This window comes from Molossus molossus, unplaced genomic scaffold (genome assembly GCF_014108415.1).
Source record: "Molossus molossus isolate mMolMol1 unplaced genomic scaffold, mMolMol1.p scaffold_m16_p_2, whole genome shotgun sequence".
NCBI lineage: Eukaryota > Metazoa > Chordata > Mammalia > Chiroptera > Molossidae > Molossus > Molossus molossus.
This window is the reverse complement of record NW_023425355.1, coordinates 33,938,565-33,951,494: the sequence shown is the minus strand read 5'-3', so window position 1 is coordinate 33,951,494 and position 12,930 is coordinate 33,938,565. Positions and strand designations below refer to the sequence as shown.

At 33.0% G+C, this 12,930-nt stretch overlaps 1 protein-coding gene across 1 annotated transcript in view; it reads left to right on the top strand.

The window, feature by feature from the left end:
* RBM41 (RNA binding motif protein 41) overlaps nt 1-12,930 on the top strand; it is an 89,616-nt gene that overhangs the window by 55,097 nt on the left and 21,589 nt on the right. Inside the window, exon 6 of the mRNA XM_036271028.1 lies at nt 4,188-4,591. Within this exon, the coding sequence (XP_036126921.1) occupies nt 4,188-4,591 (404 nt within the window). The remainder of the gene's footprint in view (nt 1-4,187; nt 4,592-12,930) is intronic.

Genomic DNA, 12,930 nt, shown 5'->3' with positions numbered 1-12,930 from the left:
CTGGACTTTACTTTCTGAGCAGTTTGTTGATTACTAATTCAACCTTCTTACTACTTATAAATAGGGTTGTTCAGCTGTTCTCTTTCTTCTTGAGTCTGCTTTGGTAATTTGTATCTTTCTTTGAATTTGTTCATTCATCTAAGCTTTCTAATTTGTTGGTCTAAAGTTATTTATAATATTTCCTTAAAATTGTTGCCATTTGTATAAGTTCAGTAATGATACCTCCTCTTTAATTATTTTAGTCATTTTTGTCTTCTGTCTTATTTTCTTGGTTGGTCTAGCTAAGGGTTTGCCATTTTGTTAACCTTTTCAAAGAACCAGCTTTTAGTTTCATGGATTTTTCTCTATTTTTCTGTTTTATATTGTACTGGTTTATTTCCTAATCCTTCTTATTTTCTTTCTTCTGCTTGCAGTGCATTTAGTTTGCTTTTTTTGGATTCCTAAATTGGAAGCTCAGGTTACAGATTTGAAGTCATTATTATTTTTTTATAGATTTTTAAAGCTACAAACTTATCTCTGAACATGTTTTAGCTACATCTATAAATTTGGGTATGCTAAGTCTTCATTTTCATTTAGTACAGAATATTATTTAATTTTCTTTGTGAGTTATTTGACCTATGGGTTATTCTGAAGTATACTGTCTACTTTTCAAATATTTGTTTTCCCAATTTTTTTTCAGTTGTGGATCTCTAATGTGATTCAGTTGTGGTCAGAGAAATGCACTGTATGCTTTTATACTTTTGAAAATTTTGAGATATACTTGGGGCCCTCACACTAATAGCAGCATGGTAAATTCCCTCACTTTCTTTAAGTTTTCTCTTAAATATCACCTTCTCAATGAGACCTACCCAGTCCAATATTAAAATTGCAGCCATCAAAACTACCACCTTTAGCACTTCCAACCTTCTCTTACACTGCTGTATTTTTCTTTTTTGAAGCACTCATAACCTTCTAACATAGCCTTCTAATAGCTCTATGAAGGTGGAAGTCTTTGTTTTATTTATTGATGTATCTCAAGAACCTAGAATAATTCCTGGATCATAATAATCATTGAATAAACATTAGGATATTTCATCCACTTGGTCATATGTAATTGAAATTTGTTCACTTTCATTGGAATGTAGTATTTCTTTATATAAATATACTATAATTTTATAATTGATTATTTTTAGATAGATGGTTACATTTTTTGCTAGTTTCAGGCTATTATAAATACCAGTGATTTAACCATTGTTATTATATCCTGGTGCACATATACCCAAAATTTTCTAGGGTATATATATATAGGAGTGGAATTGATGGGTCATATTCTGAGCATATATTGAATATTAATAAATAATGTCATAGTGTTTTGCGCTGTGGTTGCACATTCCTACCAGCAATGTATGAAGGTTTCATTTGCTTTACAGTCTCACTGATATGTGATATTCACATTCTATTTATATGGCAGTTTTGTGGGTTTTTTTTGTTTTTTTAGTATTTTCTTCTTAATTAGCATTTTCCTGAATTCTAATACGGTTGAGTGATTTTCTACATATTTATTAGCCATGTCTATTTTATCTTTTTGAGGCATCTTTTGTCCATTTTACTAATGGTTATGTTCTTTATCAGTTATTTGTGCAGCAAATATATTTTCCCATTCCGAGACTTTTCTGTCTTCATGATATTTTTGATGAACAGAAGTTTTTCATTTTAATGTAGTTGAATTTGTCATTATTTTTCTTTAATGGTTAGTACTTTGGGGAACTTAAGAAATCCTTCCATACTTATTTGTATACCTTGCTGGTGGAAATACAGAATAGTACAACTTCTACAAAGTAGAATTTAGCAATATAGAGAAAAATTTTATACACATTTAACTCTTTGTTTCAACAAAGCCATCTCTTGGAATCTATTTCAATGATGTACTGGAAAAATACAAAATTTTATATGCACAAGGTTGTTTGTCAGGACATTATTCATAAGCAAAGAGGACTGGATATAATACCAATGTGCATAAGTAGGGAATAGTTGAACAAACTATGGTATATCCACACAGTGGAGTATTAAGCAACTATCAGAAGGAAGGGAAAGAGCTCTACATATTAATATGGAATTACTTCAAGTACCTATTGTTAAGTGCAAAAAAGTAAGTTGTGCCCTGGCCTGTGTGGCTCAGGTGGTTGGAGCATCATGCTGTACACCAAAAGTTGTAAGATTGAATTCCTAGTCAGGGCACATACCCAGGTTGGGGGTTTGATCCCTGGTCAGGATGAGAGGGTGTGTGCAGGCGGCAACTGATGTTTCTCTCTCACATTGATGTTTCTCTCTCTTTCTCTCCCTCTAAAATCAATAAAAAAATAAAATAAAATAAATAAGTTGTAAACAGTGTATAGTAAGTTACGGTTTATGTAGGAGAGGTGTAACCAATGAATTTTATATATACACACACATGTGTGTGTATGCCTATTTGCTTATATTTTCAAAACAGAATCAATGGAACCATAAAGCCAAAACCTAATAAAAAGTATTGTTTATGGGGAAGAAAAGAAATGAGATAAAGGGGACAGAGATGCAAATAAGACTTCTGTGAAGGTACTATACAACACAGCTTTTACTTTAGACCCATGTAAATGTTTTTGCATAATTTAAAAATCAAAAAAGGGAAAATGTCAATCCCTAAAATTCACAAACAACCTGAAGCCAATGAACCTAACTATAAAAAAGTTGGTAGCATAACAATACAAAGGAAACGATTATTTAAAATGACTTTAAAATAATATTTGTACATTCCTAATGGGATATATTTTAAGGACAAAGGTAGCCGAAAAGAAATGTAAAACTGTACTCAATAGTTTTATTGTTGATAGTCATATTAGTATGGTCATTGACATTTTCAAATTCATTAAATATTTTCTAAGAAAAAGCTAATAAATAATTTTATTATTAAGAGCCAATATTTTAAGCATATGTGAAAAGAGATATACAAGTCTAAATTCAAGGAGTTGGAGAAAAAAAATCTTATAATCTTACATTAAAAGGGAAATACCAGTATGGTTTATTTTTCTCTTTAAAAAAATGTCCTAGTTTTATTCACTGAAAATGCCTAGAAGCAATAACAACTCAGTGGCAATGAACACGCCTAGCAACACATTTTGCTTTCTAAATACTATTTCCCATTACAAGGAGCCAGGAGTCCTTGGACAAATAGTCCAGGTTTGAGCCAGAAAATGTGCAAGATGAGCTTGGGACATTTTGCTGTGCCAGAAAACTGAAAAGCATTACAGGAATCAATTTGGAGGGACTCTTACTGGTCCTAAGTAGAATAATTTGACCATTAAAAAGAACAATGACTATATTTAATTGAAACACATCAAATGTGTAAAAATGCACATGATCTCACAATTACACTAAAAATAATCATTGGTTACTACTGGACATTTCTAAGGTACCAACTCATTACTCTCAGAGTGGTAAATAATGGGAAAAATCAAGCATTTATCCTGCCTTTTCTTTATGAACTAAATATAGGGAAACCGTTTAGTTGATGATGGTAAGTTTATTATATAATTCTAAATAATAAACCCAAAGAAATAGAATTAAGGGAGCTCCATTTCACAACTCTTTGTAAATTAATAGATCTAGGCAAGAGTAATCAATGGATGTAAAACCCATTAGGTAAAAGGTGAATGAAAAAACTTCAGCATCACTAGAAATGGGACCACCAAACATTATGTGCCTTATGGTGTAATAGGAAGTACATATCTATCTATGGATATAACAGCCAAAGGCTGGTTTCAACAACCAAGTGTAAAAAGATATCTTTGTGATAATAAGGGTCATTTCAATATGAACTTGGTATTAGATGATATTAAAGAATTATTAATTTTGTGATGCGTAATAATGCCATACAGGTTACATTTTTCAAGTGTCCTTATCAATTAGGTGCATGTACTTGCATGACTCTGAGAGTGAGCACCTTCTTAAAATTTGCACCCAGGTGCCCCTCCTGCCTCACCATAGTTCCAGACTTGCTTGAGATGCACTGTAATAAAATAGCTATATACTATTATCACTTGTTGCAGGTTGTAGACACCTGCCCCAGCAGAGTTTCTGTATCTGAGATCCAAGATTTAATTTTTATTAATTTGTCAAAGGTTGTATTGGTAGGCTTTGTAGAACTTCCCTATCTCTTTGTCTTAATCCAGATGATCCCCAAAAGAAGAACAAAGGTGATCCCATGAACAACCTGGAAAGTTTTTACCAAGAGATGATAATGAAAAAACGTCTTGAAGAGTTCCAACTTATGAGAGGTGAACCCTTTGCTTCCCACTCACTGGTCTCAGCTACATCAGTGGGAGATAATGGCACAGCTGAGAACCCGCCATTACTCCAGGACAAGGGAGAACAGGCAGCACAGGGTAAAGGCCCCAGTCTCCATGTGGCAAAAGTTATTGATAATTCACCTGAGCAGTGTTGGACTGGGCCTAAGAAGCTGACGCAGCCAATAGAATTTGTCCCAGAAGATGAGATCCAGAGAAATCGTTTGTCAGAGGAAGAGATCCGAAAAATTCCTATGTTTTCTTCATATAATCCAGGGGAGCCAAACAAGGTATAGGCTAAACCAAGAAAAAAATAACATGGGTTGTTTTCATTTTAATTTACCTCTACCTAAAGTAATACTTTTAAATTCACTTTGACTATACCAAAGAATCATGACATAAGCGTAGTATTGTGTTTTTCCTTGACCTTTACTATTCTTTCTGTGCATAGTATATAAGTAGCATGTTTCCTATGATGTTCTTTGTGGTTTACTAAGGTCCTAAGCTACCTTTAAAATTTTAAAGAAATCTTGAAGAGACTCTAGTCCATACCTACTAGAAGACCTGAGTTGAAGGAAAAGTAACCTCCAATTTCATAGGCTAGTAATAAATTAGGCAGTATTCATAGGACCGCCATATCTGATAGCTATGGTGCCTCTAGAATTAGTTAATAAAAAATTGACCTCCTAGTTGTGAGTAGGGTTTACTGTTATCATGTACTTTTTCTCTTCAGAATACTCCACCTGTCTTACATATGACATAAGTTGCTGGTAGTTAAGAGCAAAGTGAAAGCGCAGGTCCTCTAAGTTTTGAAAAATTGCCAAATATCTAAGTAAATTTGTAAGTAATATTTCTTTTATATTTTTACTATTCACTAATAATAGCTATATATTAATAAACAACATAATTTTGCATATTTTAAAATTATACAGATGAAGTCATACTTTACATACCCTTCTACAACTTGCTTTTTAAACTCAATATACATAAGGTTTTTGAAATTTATTTCTAATGATGTAAGGAACTATGTATTCCATTGTAGAAATATAGTATAATCAATTTTTTCATTTTCCTGAAGATATTTTCTTTTCATTTTTTTATTACAGATAATTCTGCAACAAATGTTATTGTACAATTAGTAGGTCCCAAACAGCAATTTTTTAATGAAACAAAAAAGAATAGAATAGAAAACATCAATAAATATTTTATAGTGTAAGGGTAATTACTGTTTCTTGAAAGTTCTATTTTGCATGTATGTGCACATGCATGTGAGAGAAGGGGTGGAATAGATATATGTGGGCCAGAATATATTTCTTCCTGTTGATCTTAGTAAAAAAAATTGGAAAAATATTGCTTTGTTGTAGTGATTATCAAATGTTAGTGTGCACCTGGAAAGCTTGTTAAAATACAGATTGCTGGACTCCACCTCCAGAATTTTTTATTCAGTGGATCTGGAGTAGGGTCTGAGAATTTGCATTTCCAACAAGTTCCCAGGAGATGCTGTTGCTGCTGGTCTGAGAGACATTTTAAAAATCACTGTTGTAGATTACATACCTAGGAGTGGAATTGCTGTGCTATATAGGATATGTATATCTTCAACTCCATGATCAGGGTTTCAGAGATCTCTTTCACATCCTTGCCAAGACTTTGTAGTATTAGACTTTTTTTATTTTTGCCAGTCTAATATATTTGAAAGGTATCTCCTTGTTTTAATTTGCATTTTCCTGATTTCCAGTGAAATTATGCATGTATTCATGAATTTATTAGCCTTTCTGGAACCGTCTGTGAGTTGCCTATTCCTTTTTGCCAATTATTGGGTTGTTTTGTTTTTCATATTATTTATAGAGATTATTTTAAAATTCTGAATACAAACTCTTTTTGCTTATTTAGCAAATATATTCTTCCATTAAACGGCTTATCATTTTAACATTGCTTCTGATGTCTTCTGTTAAGCAGAAGCCTTTCATTTTAATGTAATCATATAATCAGTATTTTACTTGATGGTTTGCATTTTTTGAGTCACTTTAAGGAAATTCCTCCCTACAAATCAATATGAAAAATACCAACAACCCAATAATAATAGTCAGAAGATATGAATCGGCATTTCACAGAGGAGAAAACAGGAATGGCTAATTAACTTATGAAGTCTCATTAGTAATCAAAGAAATGCAAAGTAAAACTATAATGAGATATCATTTAACACCCAGGATGTTGGCATAAAGGCATGACAATGCCAAGTGTTGGTGAACATAACACTAAGACCTCTAATATGCTTCTGGCTGAATATAAACGAGTACAACCACTTTCAAGAACATTAGGGTAATATCTAGTAAAGTAGAAGATGCTCACACGGTATAAATCAGCAATCCCATTTCTAGGTATCCATCCTAGAGGAATTCTTGCATATGCATGTTAGGAGATGTTATAAGGATGCTCATTATAACATTTGTAAAACACATGTTCATCAACAGGAGAATGGATAAAGCATGGTATATTCATAAAACAGAATACTATTCAGTAGAGAAAATGAATAAAATATATCGGCAGATATCAATGTGGATGCAGCTCACAAATATAATGTTGAATACAAAAAGCCAGTTGCAGACTTCTGGTTTCAGCTCCAACATATAAAGTGCTTGGAAGTTGTATCACCTGTCTTACAACAAGAAAAACAGCTGAATAACCTAAAAAATCAATGACTTTTTCTTAGACCCATCAGATAATTGCATTTACAGAGCAAACTGCAACCCTGAAATCTGGAGAGACAGGCAATTACAGAGAACCACAGCCCAGATCTACTTATCAGGAGTGGAAAGCCATGGAGCCATAGACTAGTAGGAATACTTAAGTGGTAACTTTGACAAATTGATTGGGGCAGAGTGTAGATTAGTGTTTGAACATCACAGGTTCTCAATTTGAAGAACCAAGAAAAAAAATCTGTTCCTGGCATGGGGAACAGAAAAGTAATCATTTTGAAATACATTCAGAGCTTCTACCTAACAAAGGACTATCCAACAAGTAAAAAAAACTTTGCCAAAGCCTTCTCCAGTGTGGGAGAAGGGAAATCATCAGACTCCAGGTCCCTCTAGCCTCCTGTCTCATCTGAGAGAGAGAGAGAGAGAGAGAGAGCGAGAGAGAGAAAGCTGTGAAGCTCTTCTGAAGGTTACAGTCTGGGGACACAGGCCCACTGAAAGACTGAGGCTTAATTGTAGGATTACAGAATGTTCCCCATTACCCTACACCTTATCACCACATCAGCAGGGCTTCAGGATAACAACTGTGGAATACGACTGAAAGACCTGCAAGGCTCAGACTCTATTTAAGTTCTTAGGGAAACTCTAAGAAAACATGGGAGATAAAAACAAGGACATTAGAAGAAATTGAAATCTGTGACACCTGCAGCTAGAGCAGACATTAAACACAGCACAACTCCTGGCCAGATTAACATAAAATGTCACACTAACAGTCTGTTTACCTCAGTTCTTATAATGTTATACATCATTTATGGCTTTCAACATAGAAGACATTATAAAGCATTATAAAAGAAAAAACAGCCTCAAGAGATAAAATAAGCATCACAACCAAAGTCAGATATGACTCAAGTTTTGGAATGATCACATATTTAGAATTTAAAATAACTATGATTAAATGCTAAAGAGTCTACTAGAAATAATACATAAGATGCCAAAACAGATAGGTAATATAAACAGAGAAATAGAAACTCAAAGAAAGGATTAAAAGGAGATGCTAGAAATAAAAAACAACAACAGCAAAAACAACACCGTAATAGAAATGATTCCTTTGATAGGCTTATCCGTAGACTGAATACGGCCAAGGAACGAATCAGTAAGCTTAAAGATATGTCAATACAAACAACCCAAACTGAAATGCATAGAGAAAAAAGACTTTAAAAAAATGGAACAGAATATCCAAGAACTATGGGACAGTTTAAAAGGTATAACATATACATTATTAGAATACCAGAAGGATAAGAGAGAAAGGAGCAGAAGAAATGTTTGAAGCAGTGATAGCTGATAATTTTCCAAAAGGAATGACAGATACCAGACCACTGATACAGCATTTGAGCAGAGAACACCAAGCAGAACAACAATGACTACGAACGACTACGACGACGTCTACGACGACTACTACTAAACCTAAGCCTATCATGTTCAAATGGAAGACAAGGAAAATCTTGAAAACAGCCAGAGGAAAACTACTTTACCTATAGAAAAACAAAGATAAGAATTGCATTGGTTTTCTCATCGGAAACCATGCAAAGCAAGTAGACAGAGGTGTGAAATATCTGAAGTATTGGAAAATAAATGAACCCACCTACCTAGCATTCTGTATCTAGCAAAAGTATCCTTCAAAAGTGAAGGAAAAATAAAGATTGTATCAGACAAATGAAAACTGATGGAATTTGTTGCCAGTAAACCTGCCTTGCAAGAAATGTTTTTTTATTAAAGTTCTTCAGAGAGAAGGAAAATTATATAGGTTAGAAAAGCAAATCTCTATAAAGAAAGGAAGAGCATAGAGAAGGAATGTCTGAAGGTTAAATATTTTTTTATCTGAAGTGATGTAAAAGATAACTGTTCAAAGTAATAATAACAATGTGTTAGGTAATTATAACATATGGATAAGTGCAGTGAATGGCAGGAATGTTATAAGTTATAGGAGGGAGGAATTAGTATTCAGTATATATAACTATTATAAGGTATCTGCACTACCTCTGAACTGGTATAGTGTTAATCAAGAGTGAATTTAGATTAGTTGTAAATAAATGTATATTGCGAACTCTAGGTCAACCACTAAAAAGGTATAAATAGTAGTATAATTTATATGCTAAGAGGGATAAAAATGGAATCATATAAAATGATACTTTCTTCACAATCTTTCCCAGAAAATAGAAGCAAAGGGAACATTTTCTGACTCATTTTATGAGAACCGGCCTTAGTTTAATAACAAAGCCAGATAAAGATATTACAATAAAATAGAAAAATACAGACCAGTCTCTCTAATTAGCATAGATGCAAAAATCCTAAATATTCAGAAATCAAAATAGTTGATTGAAATATTTTTATCTAAAAATAAAAATATTAGGTAATGAAATCCCACGGTGTATCAAAAGAATTCTATATTATGAACAAATGGGCTTTATTCCAGGTATCCAAGTCTGGCTCAACATTTGAAATTCAGTTAATATAATCTATCACGTCAACAGACTAAAGAAAAATAGCCATGTTATTATTTCAATTGATATAGAAAAAGTACTTGGCAAAATTCAACACATTAATGACAAAAACTCTCATCAAACTAGAAGTAGAGGGGAACATCCTCATCTTGATAAAGAATGTCTACAAACCCTACAACTAACATTATATTTAATGGTGAGAAACTGGATGTAGTCTCCTTTGATCAGAAACAAGTCAAGGATATATCTTCTCCCCACTTTTTAAAATATTGTACTGGAAATCCTAAGTAGTGAAATAAAACAAGAAAAATAAACACACATCTTGGAAACAAAAATATATAACTGTCTTTGTTCATAGATGACATATATGTCTACATTGAAAATCACAAATGATCAACCTAAAACAACTTCTGGAATTAATAAATGAGTATAGCAAGATTGGAGGATATAAGGTTCATATATAAAAGTCTGTTGTTTTCCTGTATACCAAAAAATGAACAATTGAAATTAAAATAAAAACAACACTACAGTAGTGCCACAAAATGGTGAAATAATTAGGTATAAATGTAACAAAATTTGTACAGGATCTATACGTAGAAAACTATAAAACCCTGCTGACAGATTAAGGGAAATCTAAATAAATGCAGAGATGCCCTGTGTTTATGAACTGGACAACTTAAAACTTAATATTGTTAAGGTGTCCATTTTTCCAAAATTGATATATAGATTTCACACAATACCACCAAAATCCCAGCAAGCTACTTTGTGGATATAGACAAACTGATTCTAAGTTTCTAGGAAAACAAATGATCCAGAATATCTAACACAATACTAGTCAACTTCAAGATTTACTATAATCAAATAGTTAGGTGTAGGTGAAAAAAAGACACATAGATCAACTGAGCAGAATAAAGACTCCAGAAATAAATTCACACTAATATAGTGAACTGATCTTTGACAACGGAACAAAGGCAATTCAGTGGAGAAAGGATAGTCTTTTCATCAAATTGTGCCAGAACTGATACCAACATAAAAAATGAATCTAGACACAGATTTTACAATCTTTAAAAAAAATTAACTCAAAATAGATTGTAGATCCATATGTAAAACACAATATCATAAAACTTCTAGAGAAAAATCTAAGTGACCTTGTGATTGGTGATGCATTTATAGATGCACCACCAAAAACATGATTTATGAGAGAAAAAATGATAAATCAGACTTTATTAAAACTATAAGCTTCTGCTTTGTGAAAGATAATTTTAAGAGAATTAAAAATATGCCACAGACTGGAAGAAAATATTTTCAAAACACATGTCTAATAAAGTCCTTGTATCCAAAATACAAAAAGACTTCTAAAATTCAACAGTAGTAAAATGAACTACCCAATTAAAAATGGGCAAAAGAACAGACACCACCCTAAAGAAGTTATTTGCATGTAAAATAAGCATATAAAAAGGAACTCACCATCATTTGTCATCAGGGAACTGTAAAATTAAACAATAATGAGATGCCATTATACACCTATTAAAATGGCTAAAGATCACAATAAAATTGACAGTACCAAGTGCTATTGAGAATGCTGAGCAACAGGAACTCTTATTCATTGCTGGTGAGACTACAAAATGATATAGTCTCTTTGGAAGTTAGTTTGACAGTCTCTTACAAAGCTACAGTTTACCATATGATTCACTAACTGCGTTTCTAGTTATTTACCATGATTGATTTGAAAACCTATATTCTTACAAAACCCAGCATGTGGATGGTTATAGCAGTTTTATTCATAATTGCCAAAAGCTTGCAATCGAGATGTCCCTCTATAGATGAATGAAACATTCACCTGTGCAACATCTGTACAATGGAATATAATTCAGCAATAAAAATAAATGAGCTGTCAAGCTACAAAAAGACATAGAGGGACTATAAGTGCAATTTAATAAGTGAAAGAAGTCAATATGTAAAGACTGCAAATTATATGATTCCAATTATATGAAATTTTGGTAAGCACAAAACTATAGCAGTAGTAAATGATCAGTGGTTGCCAGGAGTTTGGGGGAAGAGGGGGAGCAGAATAGACGAAGCAGAGAGGGTTTTTTTAGGGCAGTAAAATTATTCTGTATGATAATGTAATAGTGGATGCAAGACATCCATTTGTCAAAACCCATAACACTGTACAACATGAAGAGTGCCCCTTGATGTTTACAAATATTAAAAACTAATTTAGGAAGTTAGAGAACCCCAGGAATGAGTGCAGACTGTGACAAGAGAATCTGTGTTACAAATACGTGAAGGAACCTCAGTGAAGGTGTAGGGGGAAAGGTGCTGACCTAAGTATCTTTAGAAATGTGTGGAATGTGGAAGCAACAGAGAGGCAAGCAGAACAGCACATAATCAGTATACCCTAGTTGATAAGATTATAGAACATGGAGGTGCAGGTTAACAATTCTAATATTGATATACATGTGTAATGACATGGAACAATTAAGTAAATGGACGGTAGATAGTGTGAGCCAGGTTTCTCAACCTTGGAATTTATAGATATGCAAAGGGAGAAAACTAGAATAATCCATGTGGTAATGGTTTATAGTTGGAGACATCAGTATAAATTCATATTTAACTTAATATATGGATGATAACATAGAAATATTCATAGATATGTGTATATACACAGGTTAGTATTAAATATAATTTTTTTCTGTCAGCTGAGAGGATCTAAATTAAGTGACACTCCAGTAGCAACAAGCATGTTCAGCACCCAGATCTTCGTTTCTAATACCATTCTCTAATAAAACTAACCAGGACTCCTTAGGAAATATACAAGATGAGCCTTGGGCATTTCGTAGTGCCAGAAAATAAGGAAGTGCTAAAATCATTGTTGAGGGATATCTCAAAGGAGCACAGCAGCCAAATGAAAGAGTTTCCAATGACCAAAGTTGGAACAATTTGTGCAACAAGCTAGATAAATTAGAATTGGACTATAATCCAAAGTATAGAATAAATATCTCTGAGTCCATACTGATAATAAATAAAATGGTTAAGTTGATAGGTAGGAGAGAGGAGACAAATATCCTATGCAGAAAAATTCAAAATAATTTATGTAGAATCTTGACCTCAAAAAGTGGGGAGCATAATTCCCCACTCCTTCACTTTGAACTACTTATAGTGACTTCTTTTCAGAGTACAGTATGGAAAGGCAGGGAGAAAAAGTAACATTGCAGAGTAGAAACCTAAAACTGCCTCAGCCAGGTTATCAAGGGCAACATCAACAGTCATAAGTCACGTTGATAATATGTGTGCTTGGTAAGATGTAATCAAAATTGTACTTTTCATCTGTCATCTTTTTCCTAATAACTCCAATCTAACCATGAGAAAACACCCCAGAAAAAATCTAGTAGTGGGGCATCCTACGAAGTACCTGATCAGTTTTCCTCGAAA